The sequence below is a fragment of the Sinocyclocheilus anshuiensis genome, unplaced genomic scaffold, assembly GCF_001515605.1.
Source record: "Sinocyclocheilus anshuiensis isolate Anshui unplaced genomic scaffold, SAMN03320099.WGS_v1.1 scaffold1486, whole genome shotgun sequence".
NCBI lineage: Eukaryota > Metazoa > Chordata > Actinopteri > Cypriniformes > Cyprinidae > Sinocyclocheilus > Sinocyclocheilus anshuiensis.
In genome coordinates, this window is record NW_015552651.1 from 330220 (window position 1) to 353457 (window position 23238).

Below are 23238 nucleotides of genomic sequence, written 5' to 3' on the forward strand. Positions count from 1 at the left end.
AATATGAATAAATTATATTGAATGTGTATATGTGTTTTGCTGTTTCATGAATTGTTTTAATTCATATAATATAATTATATTGGTTATCTGTTTAAATCTGTTTATTTTCATGAAAAGCTTATAATATGTTAAATTGCGTGCAACATGCGTGTAACATGCAACGTGCACTCATTTCATGAGTAATGAATGTGTAATTAGTGTCTTGTCATCTCAGAGGCCTGTGAGCCTGTGTTTTGCCAGTTTCTCTGTTTAATATTAAACCCTATAAAGCCTGCAGTATTACATTTTAATACATGAATTTCTAAGGCCTCTAAATGATCAGCATGATGAAAATTTTGCTGGAAAAAAAAAACCTGTTTTACACAACTTACTACATGCCTTCTGCCCTCTGAATGACAGTTCATACCTTTTTTTAGTGTGTAAAAGGTTGAGGTGCATGTGTCTTTTTACAGTGAAGTCTTTAATGATTTTTTACAAATTAATTAAGCATTAGATTAAATTTTAACAACATTCACTGGACTAAAGCAACGTAGGTTTACTTGATTATAGCTACTACATTTTTAGAAAAATCATGTTAAAATGTTGGTATCAAATATGATATAGTCTTTTGAGAAACATTTGTTTGTACATCTTGCAGTCATCATTGTATTGCATTGCATTATGTTTTGCCCCACAATTAAAACTGCACATACTGTACATTGTACATATATACTCTGCTATGCTGTTATAAAGATTGTTTTACTTTACAAGAATTTAGAATTTCATCTTACTTGTAGGCCATATAAATAACAGGGAATGCACCAAATTGCATATTTTTGCTCAGTTTTTGGCATCAATAATATTGTTGTTATTGTTACTATTTTTAAACTTGCCTAAAAATAATTTGCCTAATAATAAATGGTTTAATAAACTGTTCCATCTCAAAGAAATTAGACTTTTACTTAATATGTCAGTCTTTACAGGGTTGGATAAATGATTAATTATAACAAATTATATTAATTATAATTTTGATTTGGCAGCAAAGAGCAAAAGAGTTGATATAGAATGATGTGGTTCGCTTTAGTAGGTAGAGGATAGAATATACTAGGTTAGTTAAGCTAGGTAAAGTCTTCATCTAATGCTTATTTGCATTTATTGTTTCTAACATTTCATTTGCAAAACCAGTTAAATAAAACATATCTATGGTCACCTGTAATCTTCTTACTGTGTTTTTATATAGTCGTTTTTGGTTTCTTGTTTTAGGGTGACATTTTTCTCCTTCCTCATTCCGGGTCTTGTCACTCGTGCAGTATGTCTGCCACAGAACGAAACATCTGTTCATTTGAAACTAGTCAAACACTTCTTCCTCTTCCCTTGTTATAAGGAAGTATGAGGTTAACTTGAAAATGTTATTAGTTACAGGCACAACTTCTGCCTTTTGCGTTGTCGCAAGTTAAGCCTGTTCAACAGGTTTCATACTTTCAAAAAGAGAAGAAATGGCAGGTTGCAAGTAAAATACTGTATGGAGGATTTATATAAATTTTATGTTTGTACATGTGTTTATGTGTGTTCAGGAGGAGGGCTGTTTGTAGCGTACACAGGGACTTCACCATTTTGTCTCCTCATCGTCCTCATGGAGCGACTCTACTGGGTTCGTCACAGATGTCTGCAGCTGATATCCACAGACAGGAGGAGGGGCTGGTACTCTCCTCCTTCATCACTTCCCCCTAAGAGTAGTCTGGATGCTCAGGACCCTCTGGTTCAGCGACTCAGTGGAAAGAGAAGAGTGGTGGTGTCACGATGTGGTCCACACCAAGCAGAGTTCCACAACTTCTCCAAGGGCTTTCAGGACAACAGCATCCGCACCACCAAGTACACACTCATCAGCTTCATACCCATGAATCTGTTCCAGCAGTTTCACAGGTCAGATATTGAGCTGACTATATCATGTATATTGTCTAAATTATTTGATGATGTGTTGGTGTTTAGATTTAGTTTTTTGTGTGTGTGTGTCACTGACACATTTGGTTTCTCGCAACAGAGCAGCAAATCTGTACTTCCTGTTTCTGGTGTTGCTGAATTGGGTCCCAGTAGTGGAAGCATTTCAGAAGGAGATTACTATGATCCCTCTAGCCGTGGTGCTCACCGTCATTGCCTTCAAAGATGCCATGGAGGACTACAGACGTTACCGCTATGACAAGAAAATAAACAACACACTGACACATGTCTACAGCGGGTCAGTATGTGTTCATCCCTGTTAATATGATGTGGTCGATGATAAGACTTTCATGATCATGTGACACTGTTTCTGTGTGAATGTTTTGGATGAGTTTTGTAACTTCCTTACTTGTCCGATTTGACGAATACACATAGCAACTTTTATTTGGTTATTTCCCTGTATTTTCCCCATATTGCATCATGACCTGTTTCAGGGAAAATGCCTAGTGAGTCATCCATAATGTTTGTTAAATTGACTGAACAGATTGCAAGACCACTGTATGTTGTCTTTTTCACATTGCAAATAAAAATGACTATTTAACTGATGGATAAAAGTAGTGCCATGCGAAAATTGTTATGGTTACAAAGTGATTTATAATTGGTCAAAATATACAACATTGTGAGACCACTCAGCCATCGGTGAATTCATTTTCATTTTGTTACTTTGACCACAATCCATTTGATGAAGCTGTTTGGAATAAATGTTATTTCAGTATTAATTATACACTATAATATTATTTATTCATATTTTGAATTAACATTTATTTTTAAGTTTAGCAGGTTTTTCATTTTTATTATAGTTTGTTTTAGTAATTTTATGTTTTTGTCATTTTTATTCTTTTTTTTGTATCTTTTATATTTTTATTAAGCTTTAATTTTTTATTTTAGTTTTACCTTTTGTACTTGTAGCATTTCAACTTATTTAATTTCAGTTATTTACCAAGGCAACATTTGCAATTTTGTAAAGTTTTTCACAAATTTATTTTATTTCAGCTTTATTTCAGTTAATGAAAATGTTTTTGTTTACATTTTAGTCTTACTTTACAATAACACTTTTTGGAATGACCAAAAAATGAAAAAATATGTTACGTTTACAGCTTGAGACTACTTTATAGGCTCGTGGGCAACTGCCCATTTGATCCTGTGCTTAATTTGTGCCTGTTCCTTGGGCCTTTGGCTTTGGATAAAATGCGATGGCTTCTGCTTTGTTCTGCATCTTGTGACAGTGACGTATTAAAGGGGTCATATCGTGAGGGACAAATTTTATTTCATCTTTTGATATAAATGACTTCACTGTGTTATTAAAACATACTGTAACTTTCAGCCCCAATTTCCCCACCAGATTTAAATACCTTTTATTGAATCTGAGCTGTAAAAATGGCTCGTTCTGAAATACTTTTTTACATTTATTTATTTATTTTAACAACAGAAACCCATAACATATATACAGGTGCATCTCAATAAATTAGAATGTCGTGGAAAAGTTCATTTATTTCAGTAATTCAACTCATTACTGAAATAAATGAACTTTTCCACGACATTCTAATTTATTGAGATGCACCTGTACATGTCAGTGACATCTATCCAGTCTATCCAGAAACCTGACCCACCAAGTAACAGGTAATAAAGGACAAAGCAGGAAAGATGCTGTTATTCCTAAGCACCAGAAAAGCTAACAAAGAGTGAAAAATGTAGAAAATTTTCAGAACATTGTATTGTTCCTGGCTCGGTGCATCACCTGCATCTCTGCATATCCTTCAGATGGATACCAATGTTAGAAATAAGTTTAGCTTAACTGCTGTGTATGGCCTCTTGACTTTGTCACTTGCTTTCATCACTTTCACTTTTCTTTTTGTGCACTGGTTCACTAAACCGAACAGCCAATCAGAGTGATCTTTCTCACCAATGGCTCAGACACTGATTCAACGTGCTCAATCGGACTCGGCCACCAACACTTTTTTTTAATTTTATTTATTTAATACCACAAACGTGAAACTCCCCACTGTTATTATCATTAAAAAGTATCGACTGTTGACACAGATTCACAAACCAAACACTGCGCCTCTGAGATGAGGAGATCATTTCCAATAAATAGCATTGCATCATTTCCAAATTGTGCAAAACTTCCTTCTAGGCTGTCAAGGACTTTAGCCATTAGAATTAAAGATTCTCCTCTGTTCCTTCGTCTTCAGTCTTCTATGTAAAAACGTTACAGGGTCTGTTTCTAAAACAATGCTTCAGTATTTCCTTGAAGGGATATGTTAATGAGCTCTAGTGTCTTGATGTGAAATTTCAAATGTAGTTGTGAAAGTGTGTGATGTCACAGTTAAGCCTCTCCCACCCCCTATAGCCAGTGCTCATTTCTTGTAACAAGACATCTGACATAGGACACCTTGCTTTCCCTTCATCTATGTTTGACTACAGCCACTGTAAAACACTAAAAATATCTCACATATCTACGACATGCAATTAAAAATTAGCCTTGATAAAGTAATGCTTGTAATTGTATCCAGTCCTGATTAAGTTTTATAGTGATAATAATAACAATCTAGGCTTCAAAAGTCCAGAGCTCCTTAGATGATAGATGACTTGTGTTCCCTGTCCGGGATAAACATTACACTGCAAACTGGTCGCTTATTTACCAGCCCTCAGTTTTCCTTGTCTAAAAACTGCCTCTGAGTCATAAAAAGCTATACGTCTACTTTGTTTATGATGCCTGGGAGTGTTTCCTGGATAAGGAGCAGCCTGGTCTGTATATTGTGGATTATTACAGGTTTCTGAGCGACCCGCATTACTGTTGAGACAAAGGTTTGGAAGAGCATAATGTTTCTCAGGTGTCAGATCTTGCATGTGTTGATCTTGGCTCGGACAGAATCAGAGACATGAATTTGACTAGTGATGGTGAGACCTGTTGGACATGCTCGGGATAGAGAATCTGCCTAAATTGGCCGGACCATTCTTACAGACTGTGTCTCTGGAGCGGAAGAGTCCAGCTGCCATGATTCAGCAGTTGGAGCTAGATCAAGCTGGCATGGCAAAAGATCTGGCCAAAAACAGAAGGGTTGTCATGCCAAGTTGGACTGAACATGAAGAAATAAAGGAATTACAACAGTCTTACAGCAGGAATAAGGTCCGGACGACCAAGTACACCTTCATATCTTTCATCCCCAAGAATCTTTTTGAGCAACTTCATCGTTTTGCCAATGTATACTTCGTCTTTTTGGGCGCATTGAACTTTGTGCCTATTGTAAATGCGTTCCAGCCGGAGATCTCGATCATTCCTATTGTCTTCGTGATGTCCATAACTGCTGTTAAAGACCTTTGGGAGGACCAACGTCGGAAGAAGTCTGACCAACAGGTCAATAACCGCTTATGTGACATCTATGACAGGTAAACGCATGAAACCTTCTGAATGTCATGATTGAAAATATGCATATGTAATTTTGTTCTTTTACCATATGTGGCATGGCAGCTGATATCTGCTAACAGTGGATCATAGTATAGTGCATATATAGTTAAGGTATTATTTAACCTAGCTGTGAGGTGACTTGCCCCAGATGTTTCACTTTTGACAGTTTCTTGATCCCAACACAGGCTTGTTCCTCAAACAGTCAGAGGTGTGGCTTCATAACTTCATTGTATGTGTCAAATCCAATAAACATTGGTTTTTCCAAATACAGTCATTTGGATTAGCATGGTAAAGTGTCAGAGCTACACTGTTTATTTAAATTTGTGTGGTTAAAACGGCTAAACCATAATTGGTGGGCTTGTATGTTTATTTCTAATCTGTATCCTGTGCTGTAACCCATGTGCGTCATTTTTTTTTTATTAGCGTAGCTGTTAGTTAATGGTTAGCTTGATGTATAGTTATTATCGAACTGTTTGTCCTTTATAATTGAGCGAATATCTCTCGATCAGAGGTTTGTTCTTTGTATCTCATGTGTGTGTGTGAGAACAATGGCATATTTTCACAGATAATTAATTGATTCATATTCTGTGCTTATTTCTAAGAATCACACTATGACCTTGACAGGAACAAAAATCTAAAAAATCTTATAAATGCTCCAATGCTATTGTTGAATTGAGAATGTATTTTGAAAGGGTATTATGGGTGTATTTGCTAGATGTTGCTATTATACACAGTGTAACGTCTGTAAATGGCAGGTATGAAAACACTGTTTATATTTTGCCTTCTTGCACTAATGACCTGACAAATATTGTACCAAAACGATGAATTATCCAACATTTGGCTCTAGTTAAGCTGTTAATGCTGCTCAGATTAAAAAGGCTCCCTTGTGATTGTCTACCCGCAGGGGGTCATTAGTTTACCTGTTATGGAGTTGTTGCTGTGGGTGACAATGACGCGCAGCGTTTGCTCGATTACTATGCTGGTGTGTTTAGTTCAGTAGGTACTAGCAGTAATTGTTAAATCTGTTTGTTTGTGTGTGTGTGTGTGTGTGTGTGTGTGTGTGTGTTGTGCTTAAATCATATTGCACATCAATGCACAGAAACAAAGCATCATTGGAAATGCATATACCTGTATGTTTTTGTCATGTGCAATGGTGCAGGTATATATTAAGTGCTTTGTTTCACAATGGTTCTGCAAATATTCAGTTATACCACGTGCAAGACTGGTTTTCAGTGCCATCGATACTGTGAGGGCTGTTTTAACTAATAATAAACACATTTATACACGACTCTCAGGAATACTGTATTCTGATTGATCAGTCTGCAGTCAAATAACTAAACCATATATTTGCATTTGTTGTTCCTGTTGTTTCTAGTATTTGTCTTTCGTGCTCATCTTGTATAATTTTTTTATACAACCATGCATGAAACAGTCAATATTACTCATATTTTGATACCAAATTTTTGTGAAAAATTCTGAAAAATTTTGAAATGTTATTTTGAAAATTGCCTTTTAGGAAAGCTAAATAATTTTTGAAGTACTGGTCTGTGTTATGTGTCAGTTTATGCATGCAGAAAGCGCTTTTCTAGAAAGTGCCTTTTTTTCAATACATTTTTTTTACAGTGTCTTGCTTATATGATTTTCTTATTTATTGTCTCAAATATTGACAATGAAATCAATATTTGAATCCTGTTGTTCGTCCAATATTAATAGTGAATCCAAATAAAGAGTGTGTGTGTTTGTGTTGAAGGAAGCAGAAGCGGTATGTGGAGCGGCGTTGGGCAGCGGTGTCTGTCGGTGATCTGATCCGTCTCTGCTGTAATGAGATCATTCCTGCTGACATGGTGCTGCTGCACTCATCTGATCCTAATGGAGTGTGTCACATCGAGACGGCCAACCTGGATGGAGAAACCAACCTCAAGCAAAGGCAGGTGGTCCGTGACCTGCCACAGCAGGTGAGTGGCCAGTCTGTCCAGTTCATCATCTTCATCACCATTGTCTTTGGTTTTCCTCCATAAATATATGAGATGAAATAGGTTTTGCTAAAAAAAGGTCAGTGTTTTTTTTTTTGTATTAAAATCTATTAAGTTGTTAAAAAGAAATAAAATGCAGTTTATATAGATAATGACTTTAATTTATATCATCTATGATTCTGTGTTTTTGAATTCTGAACAATAGGGCTGCAACAAACGATTATTTTGATAGTCGATTACTCTACCGGTTATTAGAACGATTAATCGACTAATCAGATTATTTCGCTGATTAATCAGTAGACATTTATTGATTATTCAGCTTTTGCAATTAGTTAAAATATTGAGTTATACATATTCTAACAAATAAATTAAGGTAATCACTTCAGCTTTTGAAAGTCATATTATGTCATTACAATTATACAATTAATTTATACAAATAAATATATTTGGCACACAAAATGAAATGGCAGAGAAACTCTTATTCACCATTTAATTAGCTATATGAGAAAGTAGCTGAATGACATCATTCTGCCTAAAATCTTTTTTTGTAAGTCATATGGATAAGAAACAAAATAAAGGTTAAGTGATACGACATTTTATTTTTGGATAATCTATTTTATTCACAGCATAATCTCTCTTAAAATATTTTATAGGGTTATGATAATCAAAACAGTCCTGAGCTAGATAAAGCTTTGATCTCTGCAAACCAAACTATAACTTTAATGAAACGTTTTTTTCCCCCACTAATAAAAAGATTTCATTAGCTAGCTCCACTCCACAACACATACAGTTGTAATTTTATACGGACTCTGGTTTTTCATGTTTAATACTGTAACGCTGCTTGATTTAAGGCTATCTATTGCATAAAGTACTATATAAATAAACGTGACGTTGTCGATAATGTCGACTAATCGTTTCAGCCCTACTGAACAATGCCTGGTGAAAGTCCAAAATTGCAAGCTATGATTTGCAAGCTATAGCAGTGTGCGGAATTCATTTATTTTTGTTGGACTGTTTGCTTTTCTTTTTAACTACACACCTGCTTTTATGATTTACTTGGAGTTGTGGTGGTATTTCATTTATATTTAGAATTTCTGAATTAAAAGAAATATTCTTGTGAGGCATTAAGTAGGGTGTTACTATAATTAATTATGAAGAAAAATGTCTGATGAAATGCTGAATTTCTTTACTTTGTAAAAAACCTCTTTGAACAGTATGTTTAAAAATGTGACGTGATCTTCCTTTAGGGATCTGAATTTGTTCCAGAAAACTACAGCAGTCGCATTGAGTGTGAAAATCCCAACAATGACTTGAGACGGTTCAGAGGCTTCATGTGAGTAAAGCAGTGAAATTCTTCTGTAAATTAACAAGGCTTTTTTATGAAAATAATTGTGACTTTGTTTTTGTACGCAGGGAGCATCCTGGTAAATTGCGGGTTGGACTCCACAGTGAAAACCTGCTCCTGAGGAGCTGCACTGTTAGGAACACAGAGACTGTGATTGGCATTGTGGTCTATGCAGGTCACTTTCACATCTTTGCACATAGTGATCAACTTCAGATAGGATGAGATCATTGTATTATTATAAAGAGCTCGATTGAGCAATAAAAGAGCTTGTGTATGTGTGTGTGTGTGTGTGTGTGTGTGTGTGTGTGTGTTCAGGTCATGAGACAAAAGCAATGCAGAATAACAGTGGGCCGCGGTACAAACGAAGTAAACTGGAGTGCAGACTCAACATGGACGTCCTCTGGTGTGTCGTTTTACTGTTGCTCATGTGCCTTACTGCTGCTGTAGGTCAGTATTACGGTCATTGACACACTTTTGACATGATTTAAACTTTTAAGCACTAGGTTAATGTTATTTTTGTGGGTTTAGTGAAAATGTGCACGTTGTGATCTACAGGTCATGGTTTTTGGTTGAGTGGACTGCATAATCCCATCTTCATGATCCCTGATGACACGCACCCTGCACTCGCTGCCTTTTACATGTTCTGGACTATGATCATTGTTCTGCAGGTGAGTGATAGTGGGCAGAAACATTTGATATCTACACAAACACAAGCATTTGATATTCAAGTATACTACTGGTCAAATGTTTGGTATAATTATTTTTTAATATTTTTGGAAGAGGTCTCTTTTTCTCACCAAGGCTGTTTGTTTATTTCAAAATACAGAAAAGAAACTGTAATATCGTGAAATATTTTTACAATTTTAAACGATTTTCTATTTGATTATATATTACAGTGTAATTTATTTCTGTGATGGCAAAGCTTAATTTGCAGCAGGCATTACTTCAGTTTTCAGTGTCACATGATCTTTCAGAAATCATTCAGCTTTACCATGTCAGGAATAATAGTTAAATCGGTTAAATAGATAATCACTTTTATGCTCACTAAAGTATATTCCTAGAATATCTGACATTGCTGGTCTCCTCTGCCTCCGTTTCCCTCTGTTGCAGGTGCTAATACCCATTTCCCTCTATGTGTCGATAGAGATTGTGAAGCTGGGACAGATTTATTTTATTCAGAATGATTTAGATCTGTATAACCCAGTACTGGACACAGGAGTGCAGTGCAGAGCACTGAACATCACAGAAGATCTTGGACAGATCCAGTTCCTGTTCTCTGACAAGACGGGAACCCTCACAGAGAACCGCATGCTGTTCCGCTGCTGCACTGTTGCAGGAACTGAGTACCCTCATCATGAGAATGGTCAGTTTACTTCATAACAGCCTTCAAAATATACCGACTGATTCTGTGGGTGTGCCGTGCATAAGAATAAAAGATTAAACTTTTCAATTAAAATGTTAAATTGATTGACTGGCTTACTTTTAATCTCAATATTGGTTAAGAATAAAATCTAAAAAGATTTTATAGTATATTTTTTAAGGCTGTCAAACATGCTAACTTAAGATATTCATAAATTGATGAATATTAAGATATTTATTTATGTATTATAAGAACAATTTGCCATATTATGGTTTACATTTTCATTCTGCTCTCTGAAAACTGGAAATAAATCATGGGATTAGTTGCGATTATATTATATTTACAGCCATAAATATATATATATATATATATATATACATACATACACAAACTGTTTCAGTTTTGTGAATAAAATGATTTTATTTTGTCCAGCTTACAATTTTTTTTACTGTTGCCCTCTAAATAACTTTTAACTGTTTGTATAAGATAATGATAGTGTTCTACTGATAATGATTTAATGTATGATCATGTTTGCTTGTTTCTCTTCAGGAATTTCTCTGGAACAGTATGAGGAGCAGGGCTGTGGTGATGCCGATCACTCTCTCACCCTGAGGTCACGCACTAGCAGGAAGTCTCTGAGCTGTAAATCGCTCAGCTGCAACCGGAGTTCAGTGTCCCTCAATACCCTCACTGCGGAGTCTGACACGCACTCAGTCCACGACACACTCCGCAGACACACACCCGGGGCCTTCAGCAGCACCATGGTGAGAAAAGAACAGACTTATCTTCAACATTTACTGTACATGTATACTTTTCCATGTCTTTATTACTTTATTCCCTGTATTAGTCATCTATTAATTTATACAGTAACACACACCTGAAGTATATATTGTCACTGCTATGAAGTTGTGTATGTAATTGTCATTTTTTCCTCTAGGAGTGTGCTGTTGTTCCAGACCCTCAGCTTCAGGCGAAGCTGAACACCCTGTCTTTACCCATGTGTTCCCCTCTCCGACAGGAAGCTGCTGAAATCTCTCACATACTGGACTTCTTTCTTGCCCTCACTGTCTGCAACACTGTAGTAGTTTCTTCACCCACTCAGCCAAGACATGTGGTATGATCCAAATCTTTCAACTGAGTCTCAAACTCATGCTATCATTCACCCCACCGAACATATGGTATTGATTACTATAGGGTGCTGTTTTATAGTTTGAACACCTCAACATGATTTAAAGCTTTCTTTTGGTCATTCATTAAAAAACTATATTTTTTATAGTTTTAGTATTTTAGTAGTGGTGCTTTAATTGGTGTTTTTTAAATTTGGTGCATGGTAAAACCCTCTCAGCAAAGCATTTTTAAATTCATCCCCTTTAAAGCTCTGGTGCTGCACGCTGCGATACACTTTCAGGTGGCATCACACGCATCACATATTGCCATCATTTTATGTTTTTTTTTTTCAAAGTCCATTTGTTAAATCTGTGGTCACATTAGCAGTCAAGGCAAAAGAAGCAAAATGAGGGCAAAAGAGATCCATTGCAGATTGCAGACAAAAAAGATCCATTGTCAGAAGTGTAGCAATATATGAAGAACCGAATTTAAATATATATAGTTTGGCAACTTCATTGCAAAACACAATTTTTGGTAACAATTTATTTTACAGTGGCCATGCTACACGTTGCATGTAATTACTATAGTAATAACAGTAAATTATGTATAATTAGATGCAACTAAGTCCAAAACAAGTATGTGAGTATTGTATGTAGGGCTGGGTGATATGGCCAAAAAAATTATCATAATAAAATGTTTCATATCAGTTGATATTGATAATTATCACAATAAATTTCAAATCTTTATTTCTTTCAAGTTTAAAGGCAGATTTTTGCTCCTAAGTGAAAGCTGTAGAAACCAGTGGTTTTAAACTACTCTGTATGGTCAGGACATGACAAACACTTCACGTTGTTGAATTCTTTACACTTTTCCAGTCATTTTTCCTTAACAAAACAAATATCTTAATAGAAAAATTAATTTCGTAGTTTCTGCATGTTCTAATGAGTTATATTGTTTCAAATCATTATCATTATTTGTGTTGCCTGTACAGCACAGTTTTCAGTGCAGGCCACAATATTAATAATATATATTTTTTTTTTTTGCCTCTTAGAAATGCACATTTAGCTTGAGTTGACAGTAGTAGTAGCTTGAGTTCGGGTGCAGTTGTAAATTTATGTTCATTATCAAAAACGGTAACATATGTAAAAATTGTAATAGACTAATTTTTATATGGTGAAATGTAATTATTCTAACTGTTTGAGTTTTATTAAAATTAAGCATTGGTCTTCCATAGTAACATACATTTAGATCATGATAACCACAGTTAAAACCACACATGTAGCGCCTGTAACTACTGTCCATATCTTCTAGGTATTTGTATGAAACAGTAGTCTAACAGTAGTCTAAATACATTTAGTTTAAATGCACAAACACTGTAGCTTAATCACAATATTACTGTAATTATATTCCATTACTCCTTTAATACATCTACATTAATAATATAATACAATTCCATACTTTATGTATATCCCACATTTCTGCCACAATACCATGGTGCAGTTAGTGTTACTACAGTAAATCCATGGTAAATGATGGTGATTTGTAGATTCAAAAGCTTTTGACTGTATCGTTGCGCAGTGTTTCTCCTGTTTGTCAGCACTGTTTCATCTGGCTTTAAACTCGTTTAAATCAGGTAGTCATTTGTGTTCTTCGTTGAATTCAGGTGAACTCAATTAAGTTTGCTGAGCAATCTGATTTCAAGACTTATCTTAAAGGGGTCATATGAAAACTTGAAATCGCATCATATGACCCCTTTAATTTGTGCCAGTTTTTCATGGACGTGTTTCACTAAACATTCATAGCACACTTCCTGCAGATGTCACCTTGCTCTAATAGACTGGCTTTAGCAATGGGTTTAGCACCGGGACTTTTCCCAGTGGGCTAGTCAGTTTTTGGGCTGGCTGTCAAACTGAATTAATCTTGAAACAGTTCAATCTTTGCTGAAATTACTATCTTTTTTTATATAATCATAATCAAATTAGCCAAAATATTAAATAAACTCAGATTCAGTGTGGGCATTTACTGTATGTGCGTAGTTGTGAATATGTGAATAATATTCATTTGTAATATCAGGTTCAGATGCCCATGGTTCGCACACCCCTGCGCTCTCTAGAGGAGATGAAGGCCATGTTTCAGAAGCTGAGTCTGCCTCGCTTTCCCTCATCACCTAATCAAAACACAGACACTCTTCCCAACCTAACCAAAAAACTCTTCAGCCAGGGTCGTTCTGCTTCCTACTTCCCTAACAGCAGCCCACAAACACCCATCACGACCCTACAGTCACCCACCATACCCTCTGGCACCCCTTCAAATACCCCACCCACTCCCGTCACTCCAGCACTGTCCAGTGGGGCGTGGAGTAAGAACATGGACGACATACAAAAGGCCAAAGATAACTCTGCTGAGTCGGAGAGTGATGATGAAGATGAGGCAGAAGAGTTGCTGTACGAGGCGGAGAGCCCGGATGAGGCAGCATTGGTGCAAGCAGCGAAGGCCTATGGGTGTACTCTGCTGGGCCGGTCCCCAGAGCAAGTCCTTGTGGCTGTTCCAGGCACTGGGCCGCTGTCCATCTCTCTGCTACACGTACTGCCATTTCATTCTGCCCGCAAGAGGATGTCTGTGGTGGTGCGCCATCCCCTCACTGGAGAGGTGGTCATTTACACAAAAGGAGCTGATAATGTCATTATGGAGCTGGCTGAAGCAGGTATGCGAGGAGACGTCTTTTAATGTTTATTAAGGTTGGTTCACACTGTCCCAAACAATGCAAATGCTTCAGATATTGTAAAGTCAGCTTTTGGACTTAGTTTATTGATAAACACAACTGTTAGAATCAAAGAGCCACAAAACATTTGCTTAAAAAAGGTATAATTTAAAATAACTGAAATCTAAAATGTTTTCTTATCTGTATTTTTGTCTTGTTTTCCCAGTACAAATAGCCTATGTAAAAACATCAAGATATATTTACTTGAGAAACAAAATGACGTAACAATTTTAAAGGGGTCATATGATGCTATTTTAAAGATCATTATTTTGTGTATTTGGTGTAACAGAATATGTTGACATGCTTTAATGTTCAAAAAACATTATTTTTCAAATACTGTAAATTATTGTAGGTCCTCTATGCCATTGAAATCGCATCATATGACCCCTTTAAAATTAATTTAAACTTTAAAATTAATTTAAAAGGATAGTTCAGCCAAAAATGAAAATTCTGTCATCATTTACTAACCCTCAAGTTGTTCCAAACCTATAAGAGTTTCTTTCTTTTGTGGAATGTAAAAGAAGAAATTTTGAAGAATGTGGTTAACCAAGCAGTTGCTTGTGCCCACTGACTTTCCAGTATGTATGGGAAAAAAATAATACGGAAGTCAATGGGGACCAGAAACTGTTTGGTTGCCCACATTGTTCAAAATATCTTTGTGTTCCGCAGAAGAAAGAAATTCATACAGGTTTGGAACAACTTGAGGGTGAGTAAATGATGACAACATTTTTATTTTCGGGTGAGCTATCCCTTTAAGTCTATTTTTTATTTATTCATTTATTTATTTATTTTCGTTTGAAAAATTTATCAAAATTAAGTGACTTACATGTTTACAAGTTTATTTTTCTTTACCCTATTGCAGATATTTTTGTAACATCTCATACTGCTGACATCTCATATTGCTTCTGCTTAGATATTAAGGCTTAGAAAAGGCCTCTTTCTGTTGGTCTAAAAGAGCGGACCACTCTGAGGGTGCAGTCACATTTACCTTTGTATGCTGAAAGTCATCTCAATAGGAATCTGCGCAATTTTCATCAAAGTGTCTGCAATGTTACTGTGCCTTGAGACCTGAAAAGAACCAAGTGTGAAAACACTGAGAAAAGATCCCCTCATGTGTTTGAAGTATGTATAGTAGATTACAGACAGAACAGAGTGTTGTCCCTTCAGATTGCAAACTGTGTGTTTATGTAAATCATAGTCTTGAAGTTTAAGAATCACACTAGTCCATAATGTCATTTTGATTTAATTCAAGTAAAGGGATAGGAACAATGAAAATTTGCTGTTAATTAATTTACTCTGAGGCCATCCGAGATGCAGGTGAACATTAAAGATGATTTTTAGCAGATCTCATGGTCCCTAGTGATTCATAATATGCAAGTCAATGGGTGCCATCACTTTGCCAGTCAGATACAGGGAAAACAGATACAGAAAACACCAAATTAACACATGTGGGTCCTATGAAGCAAAACAGTAGCCTTAGTCAATTAAGTATTTAATTGTGCAACCCCTCTTGTTGTAATTTTGGATGTGCTATTGCCCCAGCAGTGTTGAACTCTATAAACTCATGTCTTTGTTTTGACTGTGTGTGCATGTGGAGTGCAGCTGACGATGGTTTCTCTAGGGAGATCATGGAACGGACGCAGAGACACCTGGACCAGTATGCAAGAGATGGACTGCGCACTCTCTGTGTTGCTAAAAAAGTAAGCCTTTATCTCTCACTTCCCTTATTTGTAAAATTTATTATCTTCTGTTTACATACAGCACTGAAATGCCTCTGCATGGAGGTTGAGTCTTGAAAGAAATTGTTGGCATATGATTGACAGGTATTGGAAGAGCAGGAATACAAAGCCTGGTTGAAGAGACATGAGTATGCAGAAACCAGCATTGAAAACAGAGAAGAGCTTCTGCTTGAATCTGCCGAGAGACTGGAAACTAATCTCACATTATTGGGTGAGATACTAAAGCCTCTTGCACACAGAGATTCTGGAAAATACAGGGATAATGTGTCCCGTGATTTGTCCCAGGATCGTTTGATTTTGGTTCATTCACACTGTCAGTGATTTTCCGGAATCTGTGCGTGCGTTCACACACATTCCATAAAGATCCCGTAAAGACATGTGACATTAGGATATGATGTGTAATGTCACGCGTTCCACTAAGTTGGCGAACAATCTCAGCTTCAGCGAGGATAGTGAGGATCTCTCTGATCTCTGCTTCATTCCAGCAATGTTGACTGATCCCGGCAATGTTACTATGTCCCCATCCCGGGATTGTTCACAGGATCAATCCCGGAACGTGTTTGCATTCATACAGACAGTTAAGACAGTGAAGACAAAAATTAAATCTCCTTAAAACTACATTGTGTGTTGGTTGTCCTAGCCTAATTGTGTCTTGGCTTCCAGGGGCGACGGGTATAGTGGACCGCCTGCAGGAGGAAGTGCCTGAGACCATTGAGGCTCTGCAGGAAGCTGGGATTAAAGTTTGGGTCCTCACAGGGGACAAACAAGAGACGGCTATTAATATTGCTTTTGCTTGCAAACTCCTCAGATCTACAGACCACATATTGATGGCCAATTGTGACAGCAAGGTGAGTAGAGGAGGTGGAAGAAAGGATTATAAAAAAAAATGAAAGTATACACCTTCATAGCACTGGCCATTCAATGCAGTTGTTGACCCCTGTAAATAAAACGAAAAACAAAAGAAGGAGAATAGTGCACATGCTCTAAATATTTTGTGTGGTGATGCTTATGTGCATTCAAACATTTTCCATATGCTACATAATATGGAATATTATATAATATGTAATATAATTAATACAAATATATATCACACTGATCTGGTTTATAGTCACATTTGTTATCTTAATCCTAAACTAATGGGGAGGTAACAATTGTACAAATTGATGTATAAATATAAATTATTTATCAAATATTTAAATATAATTTATTTTGTCAATTTAATATTTTTTTTATAATATGCAGTAAGTTAAAGAACACGTAAAATTCCAAAATAAGGATTTTTCTTCATATTAGACTATCTGTTCTTATGTCCAAAACATCTACGTATTTCTGTAACTCAAACAGTGGAGCATGACGCTAACAATGGCATGATCATAGGTTTGATTCCCAGGGAATTTGTGAACTAATAAAAAAGTGTGTGCTTCAATTCCAGCAAGTTAGTCGTTTTGCATAAAAGCATCTGCCAAATGCAAAAATGTAGATTGAGCAGAATGACTTTTTCCATCTATATTGATTTTGGGGATTGCCGTTAATAATTCAATTAAAACCAACCTAGATATTATATTACTAGAAAACATGCAAAAGCTGAGGTGCAAATGCCAACAAAAAAATCACAAAAAACAAAGGCAGAGACACCCATATGTTCAGTCTTTTATGTTGCAATTTATATATAACTGGAATCTGAATTACTTTTCTGTGTGTGTCCCTCAGGAGACATGCGAGGCTCGACTTCAGGAGTTACAACATGAGATCAGACAGGTCACAAAGGAAGGCACATCTGAAGATGATAGTTCTGACAGTGTGTTGGTCATTGACGGCCGTACGCTGGACTACGCTCTGCAGAAGGAGCTACAGGGGTCATTCCTGGACCTTACATGCTGCTGTCGCTCAGTCATATGCTGCAGATCCACCCCTCTGCAGAAGAGCCAAGTGGTGCGGCTTGTCAGAGACAAGCTGAAGGTCATGACCCTGGCTATAGGTGAGTAAGGATAGTGAGAGGTCTGATGAAGGTGTACGGTTGAATGGCAGTGTAGAATGTTGTTCAAACTGAAATGTGTGATGCTTATATTCAGGTGATGGAGCCAATGATGTCAGTATGATTCAAATGGCAGATGTTGGCATCGGCATCTCAGGCCAGGAGGGCATGCAGGTACAGTACAAGCAGAAACCAGGGTTGGGCAAATTTCAGCAATTAAGAATTAACTACCTTGCAATTAATGAGGGTGAATTAATCTGGATTCAACTGGATTGACAACATTCCAAAGGATGTTCAGTTGAAAAGATATAAGAAGGAATTTACTCAACAAAATAAATAAATAAATAAAATGTGTAATTGCATTATTTGTTTTGACTAATTGTCCAATTTTGACTAATTACACTGCCGTTCAAAAGTTTGTCTCTTATACGCATCAAGGCTGCATTTATTTGATACAGTAAAATGCTAATATTATTACCATTTAAATATAATATTTTAAAATGTAATTTATTCCTGTGATGGCAAAGCTGATTTATCAGCATCATTACTCTAGTCTTAAGTGTCACATGATCCTTCAGAAATCATTCTAATATGCTCATTTGCTCAAGAAATATTTCTTCTTATTATCAAACTCTTCCTTTCATCTCTGTCTTGTTCCTTTCATCTCATGTGTACTTGGAGAAAACAAAAATAACTCAGAGGAGAATCCACTCTGAAAATATATTCACACATTGGATCATTTATTTTTATAGATTAATATAGAATTAATGAGAAAGAACAAGAAAAAGAATATAATGTATTTACAGTCTGTATTTACAATGATTGTATATGTGTGTGTGTGTGTGTGTGTGTGTGTATGTATGTATATATTGTAGTTCATTTGATAGAACAGATCTCTTTTCCATATATAGGCGGTGATGTCCAGTGACTTTGCTATCTCTAGATTTAAGTTCCTGAGAAAGCTCATTTTGGTTCACGGTCATTGGTGTTACACTCGTTTGGCTAACATGATCCTCTATTTCTTCTACAAGAATGTGGTGAGTAATACACACATTTACACAGTTCCTCATGCAGCCCTTATCTTATGAATCAGTGCGGTCCTGACGTGTTCCTCTTCTTTTCTCTTTTCATGTAGATGTACGTGAACCTTTTGTTCTGGTACCAGTTTTTCTGTGGATTTTCAGGCAACACGATGACCAACTCGTGGGTTTTAATCTTCTTCAACCTGCTCTTCACCTCCGTCCCTCCAATCATATATGGCGTGCTGGACAAAGATGTGTCCAGCGAGATGCTCCTAGAAGTGCCTGATCTCTACAAGTATGGACAAAACTCGCAGGTGGTCATTTGTGTTGTGTTGTTTTGCAGTGTGTTGTACATGGTATGAATATAGTGATGGCTTATGTGTAGTTATGTGATGCTTGATTTTCAGGCCTATCTTCCGTCAACGTTCTGGCTGAACATTCTCGATGCTTTTTACCAAAGCCTAGTGTGTTTCTTCATACCTTACTTTGTAAGTCATTCTAAAGTTCTTCACTTTACTGAGTATCATAATGTTTAATTTTCAGAGTAGTGCTCACATTTAACAATTTATGTTGTTGTTTTTATGCTATGAAGGCATATGCAGGGTCTGATATTGGGGTATTTTCTTTTGGCTCTCCAATCAACGGCTCTGCTCTCCTCATCATCCTCATGCATCAGCTCATAGAGAGTCGCACAGTGGTGAGCCAATCACATTTGTTCAGTCCTAATTTCTTTCTCATCTATAATGCTGTGTGATATGTAAAATAAATCTTTAGAATAGTTATTGCATTCCATGCCAAATGTAACACCAAGTCCTCACCAAGTGTGATGACAAAATCTCTTAAACACTAATAGAGTTTTCTTAATTTTTTGGTAGACGTCTGTTATGCTCATCAATGCTGAATTTATTTAATCAAAATTACATTTTGATAATCATTTTGTGAAAAATAACAATAAAAAAAAAGGATTTCTATTTTAATATATTTTAAAATGAAATTTAAAACTGTAAAATGTTATTCCTGTTTTTTTCTAAATAAAATTTCCAGCAGTCTAATATGCTGATTTCAATTTAAAAAACAACATTTTATTCCAAACGTTTGATTTGGATATTTTGCCCCACCCACGGTAAAATCCTATTGACCCAAGATTCAACTTCGCAAAACTGTACATTAAAGATCAAATATCATTTGATTGGCTGTATACAGTACATGATGTCACATCATCATTTAGTGCACACAGACAAACACCACAGTAACAACACAGAATTGAGTGATTCTTGTCACAAAATGTACATACCATACCAGGATATTTAATGTCTTTATTTATGGGTGACTGTCTCTGTATCTTCTGCTAATGCTGGTCTTGTGTGATTTTTTTTCCCTTCCAGACATGGATACATGCTGCATTGCTGCTCTTCAGTGCCTTGTTCTATTATGCTTTTGTCCTGTTGTTCAACATTGCGTGTGTGACGTGCAATTCTCCTACAAACCCCTATGGCATTGAGACAAAAATGATGTCTGAGCCGCTCTACTATTTAGTATGTGGATTTACCACAGTCCTGGCCCTGCTACCTAGGTATTACACACACATATCTGAATCAGCTCATTTACATACCAGTCACAGTAACAAACTGACACTGACTATCTTTACGTGTGCACCAATAATGTGATTTTTATTAAGATGTTTACATGTCACAAGCTGTAACTGTGTTTGCCTACACTGCACCGCTTTCTTTGCACGGTTTCGTTCAGCAATTTGCAGTGGAGGGAAAACTTTAGAATAATGTCAGTGAGTTCATTCATGAAAAGATGTAAACAACAGAGCATCCGTGTACATCCGAGCACATGCTCACTTTGGTAAGCGCAGCAATAATGTGATTAAGGTGTTTACATGCCTGTTTATTGCAATGAAAATCAGTATAGTCTAATGCGATTATGGTTAGTATGATTATGAGCTTAATCGCATTAGTTTGATCAAAGTATTGTGTTTACATGAAGCAAAGGTTAATCACAATATTGCCAAAATCCCATTATAATCATATTATGAGGGTGCATGTAAATGTAGTCACTGCTTCAAAACCCAGTGAAATGACTACCCAGATGGCATGTTAAAGGCTGGAATACACTACATGACTTTTAAAATCTGAACAGATTTTAAAACAGTAGGCATTGTAAACTTGTCGACTTTTTAAGTGGCTACAGAAAAAAAATGAGCATCATGCACTTAAAATAAATATATGCTCTGCATGTTTCATGTTTTTTTTAGACACAAGCAGCTCATGATCTGCCGGTGTTTGTAGTGTCTCAGAGCAGCTCCATCTCTGCATATGCTCTGAGTTCGGGGTCACTTTAACATGCATTCAGGAATGCAATATGTGCCAACCATCTTCCCATACTTCTAATGAGAAGCACTTATCAACAAAAGATAACCTTTAAGGGCTCCCTGAAATCTGTCAACTCCGTCTGCAGACTAACTCTGACTTTAAGCAATTAGTTGACTCTTTTGGACTGCAAATCTGGACAAAAGTCATGTCATGTATTTCAGGCTTAAGACACAAAGATTCCCTCTGAGATGCCTAGTTTTTCCTATTTCTAAGGCAGTGCTGCATATATCCTTCACAGTGAAGGCAAGAACCTGCATGCACAAAATTTTATAGCGTGATTTAAGCTAAAGAAGCAACATTAATTACACCATTATTTGAGAACTGTTATTGAAATGCAATCTTGACAAACTAGTTTTCAGCTGTTCCCAATTCAAGTAGATAGGATCTGTACTTGTATGCCTTTTACCTGCATAGAGAATAGATGCCCATGGGCATTACCACGATGGCTGGTAAAAAAAGACTGGCCATACTTTATTGGGATCAGTCACTCATGGTTTTATCTTGTCTTAAAGGCAGTTCTTGATGGTACAGTGTAATTAACTCGTCTCTTTCTGTGTCACAGGATCCTGTTTCGTGCCTTTTGTAACGCTATCTGTCCATCTGACCTGGTGAGAGCACAGAAAATGGAGAGACTCTCAGCACAAGACTATTCCATGAGTTTACGGCAGTGGAAGGAGGACTCAAAGACTGTCCTCCAGACACATCCCTCGGAACCTCAGTGTGAATGCTGACATGCCCCATTTAACAGATTGTATCGCTGAAGCAGGCGCTGTTCTCTCATGACCAATAAGGAAGTTGCCCTTGATCATATAAACATGGTCATTAGTTCAAATAATGACTGCATATCCTTGTACTTTATTGATTGGCAGATACTCTGACCAGTCAGAAGCCAGATCTGGCTTTTCTCTGCCCATTAAGTGTTTTCGCAGTGATGTACAGTACCTGGGCTTGGAGTACTTGGAGTCTGGCTTCTGTAGACAAAAAATATTCAGAGAATTGTTTACATTTCACAAGGCTGTGCCTGTGACATTTTTTAATTACAAATGCACTCCAGCATTATGCAAGAACCTCAGAGTTGTGAGGATGAATTGTGGGTCAGGACCTGGCTAGTGTATGCCAAGATACTGGCTACTTTGCTCCTACTTTAATGCAATACTCCATTTTTGGTTATTGTGGGTATTCCCTTAACTCTAACATATGCATAAACTCAAAATTCCCAGTCATGTTTCAGATGTTATATTCTAGCAAACTGCAAATGACGATCTCTCTGGTTGAGACTATAGGAATGATCAAATGATATGATTTTTTCCCCCCTGGTAATCACTTAATAATTAGAAGAAGCATGACTGAGTCTGTTTGAAATCTGTTCATGGAGAACTTTAATACCATGAGAACTTTACAATAAGTGAACTTTCCCTGCTCAAGAATAAAATAAGGTGAACATAAATAGGAGCTAATGTATTTTGTGACCCGAGGTCCTTGATGTCCATTTGTGTGTTCAGTCTGACAGTGAACATGCCGACTGCATGCATTACAAATGGACAAGTTCAGTATTTTATGATAAATGCTAGATTGCTTTTTATACTTAACTGCAATTTTATTTTTATTGCAAAAGTGAACACTTGCATTTTGAAAATGTGAATTGATAATCCAGAATGATCATCTAAGATGATTTCCAGTCATTGGCTAGAAAACATTATTTATCATTTTACATCTTATGTGAGCCATTTGTAGTATTTGTCAAATTTGCAATAAAACACTTAAAACATGACTACTGCTTGAATATGAACATATACACCCTGGCCTATGTGTTTTTGTAAAGCACTTGTTTTGACTGAGAGATAAGAATTAGCTTTAAAATCCTATTTTGGGCAGTACTCACTTAAAATAATTGGGTTAAAAATGACCCAACAGATAACCCAATGGTTGGTTACTATAGCACCTACCTAATGTTGGGTTATTTTAACCCAATGGATTGGGTAGTAAGTTAGTAACCCAATGCATTGGGTTAAAAAATAACTAATTTGTTGGGTTATTTGGACAAAATTTTTTTTGCTTTAACCATCCTGGTATTATTATTAGTAGTAGTAGTAGTAGTAGTAGTAGTAGTAGTAGTAGTAGTAGTAGTAGTAGTAGTAGTAGTAGTAGTAGTAGTAGTAGTAGTAGTAGTAGTAGTAGTAGTAGTAGTA

General features: G+C 36.4%; 1 protein-coding gene across 2 annotated transcripts in view; it reads left to right on the forward strand.

The window, feature by feature from the left end:
* The window catches only part of LOC107667075 (probable phospholipid-transporting ATPase VD), a 23563-nt gene extending 789 nt beyond the window's left edge, over nucleotides 1-22774 (forward strand). Inside the window, exons 2-23 of one of the 2 annotated variants that reach the window (XM_016458672.1) lie at nucleotides 1554-1902; nucleotides 2021-2215; nucleotides 7137-7341; nucleotides 8607-8692; nucleotides 8773-8879; nucleotides 9020-9151; nucleotides 9260-9372; nucleotides 9815-10067; nucleotides 10614-10828; nucleotides 11002-11178; nucleotides 13245-13875; nucleotides 15535-15632; nucleotides 15756-15882; nucleotides 16335-16519; nucleotides 17382-17649; nucleotides 17744-17820; nucleotides 18558-18683; nucleotides 18782-18982; nucleotides 19076-19156; nucleotides 19261-19365; nucleotides 20054-20241; nucleotides 21612-22774. In XM_016458672.1, coding sequence (XP_016314158.1) covers nucleotides 1613-1902; nucleotides 2021-2215; nucleotides 7137-7341; nucleotides 8607-8692; nucleotides 8773-8879; nucleotides 9020-9151; nucleotides 9260-9372; nucleotides 9815-10067; nucleotides 10614-10828; nucleotides 11002-11178; nucleotides 13245-13875; nucleotides 15535-15632; nucleotides 15756-15882; nucleotides 16335-16519; nucleotides 17382-17649; nucleotides 17744-17820; nucleotides 18558-18683; nucleotides 18782-18982; nucleotides 19076-19156; nucleotides 19261-19365; nucleotides 20054-20241; nucleotides 21612-21780 — 4029 coding nt within the window. In that variant the 5' untranslated portion in view covers nucleotides 1554-1612 and the 3' untranslated portion in view covers nucleotides 21781-22774. Of the gene's footprint in view, nucleotides 1-1553; nucleotides 1903-2020; nucleotides 2216-7136; nucleotides 7342-7390; nucleotides 7439-8606; nucleotides 8693-8772; nucleotides 8880-9019; nucleotides 9152-9259; nucleotides 9373-9814; nucleotides 10068-10613; nucleotides 10829-11001; nucleotides 11179-13244; nucleotides 13876-15534; nucleotides 15633-15755; nucleotides 15883-16334; nucleotides 16520-17381; nucleotides 17650-17743; nucleotides 17821-18557; nucleotides 18684-18781; nucleotides 18983-19075; nucleotides 19157-19260; nucleotides 19366-20053; nucleotides 20242-21611 lie in introns of those variants that run through there. The other variant, XM_016458673.1, reaches the window with a different exon arrangement.
* The last annotated feature ends 464 nt before the right edge of the window (nucleotides 22775-23238 follow it).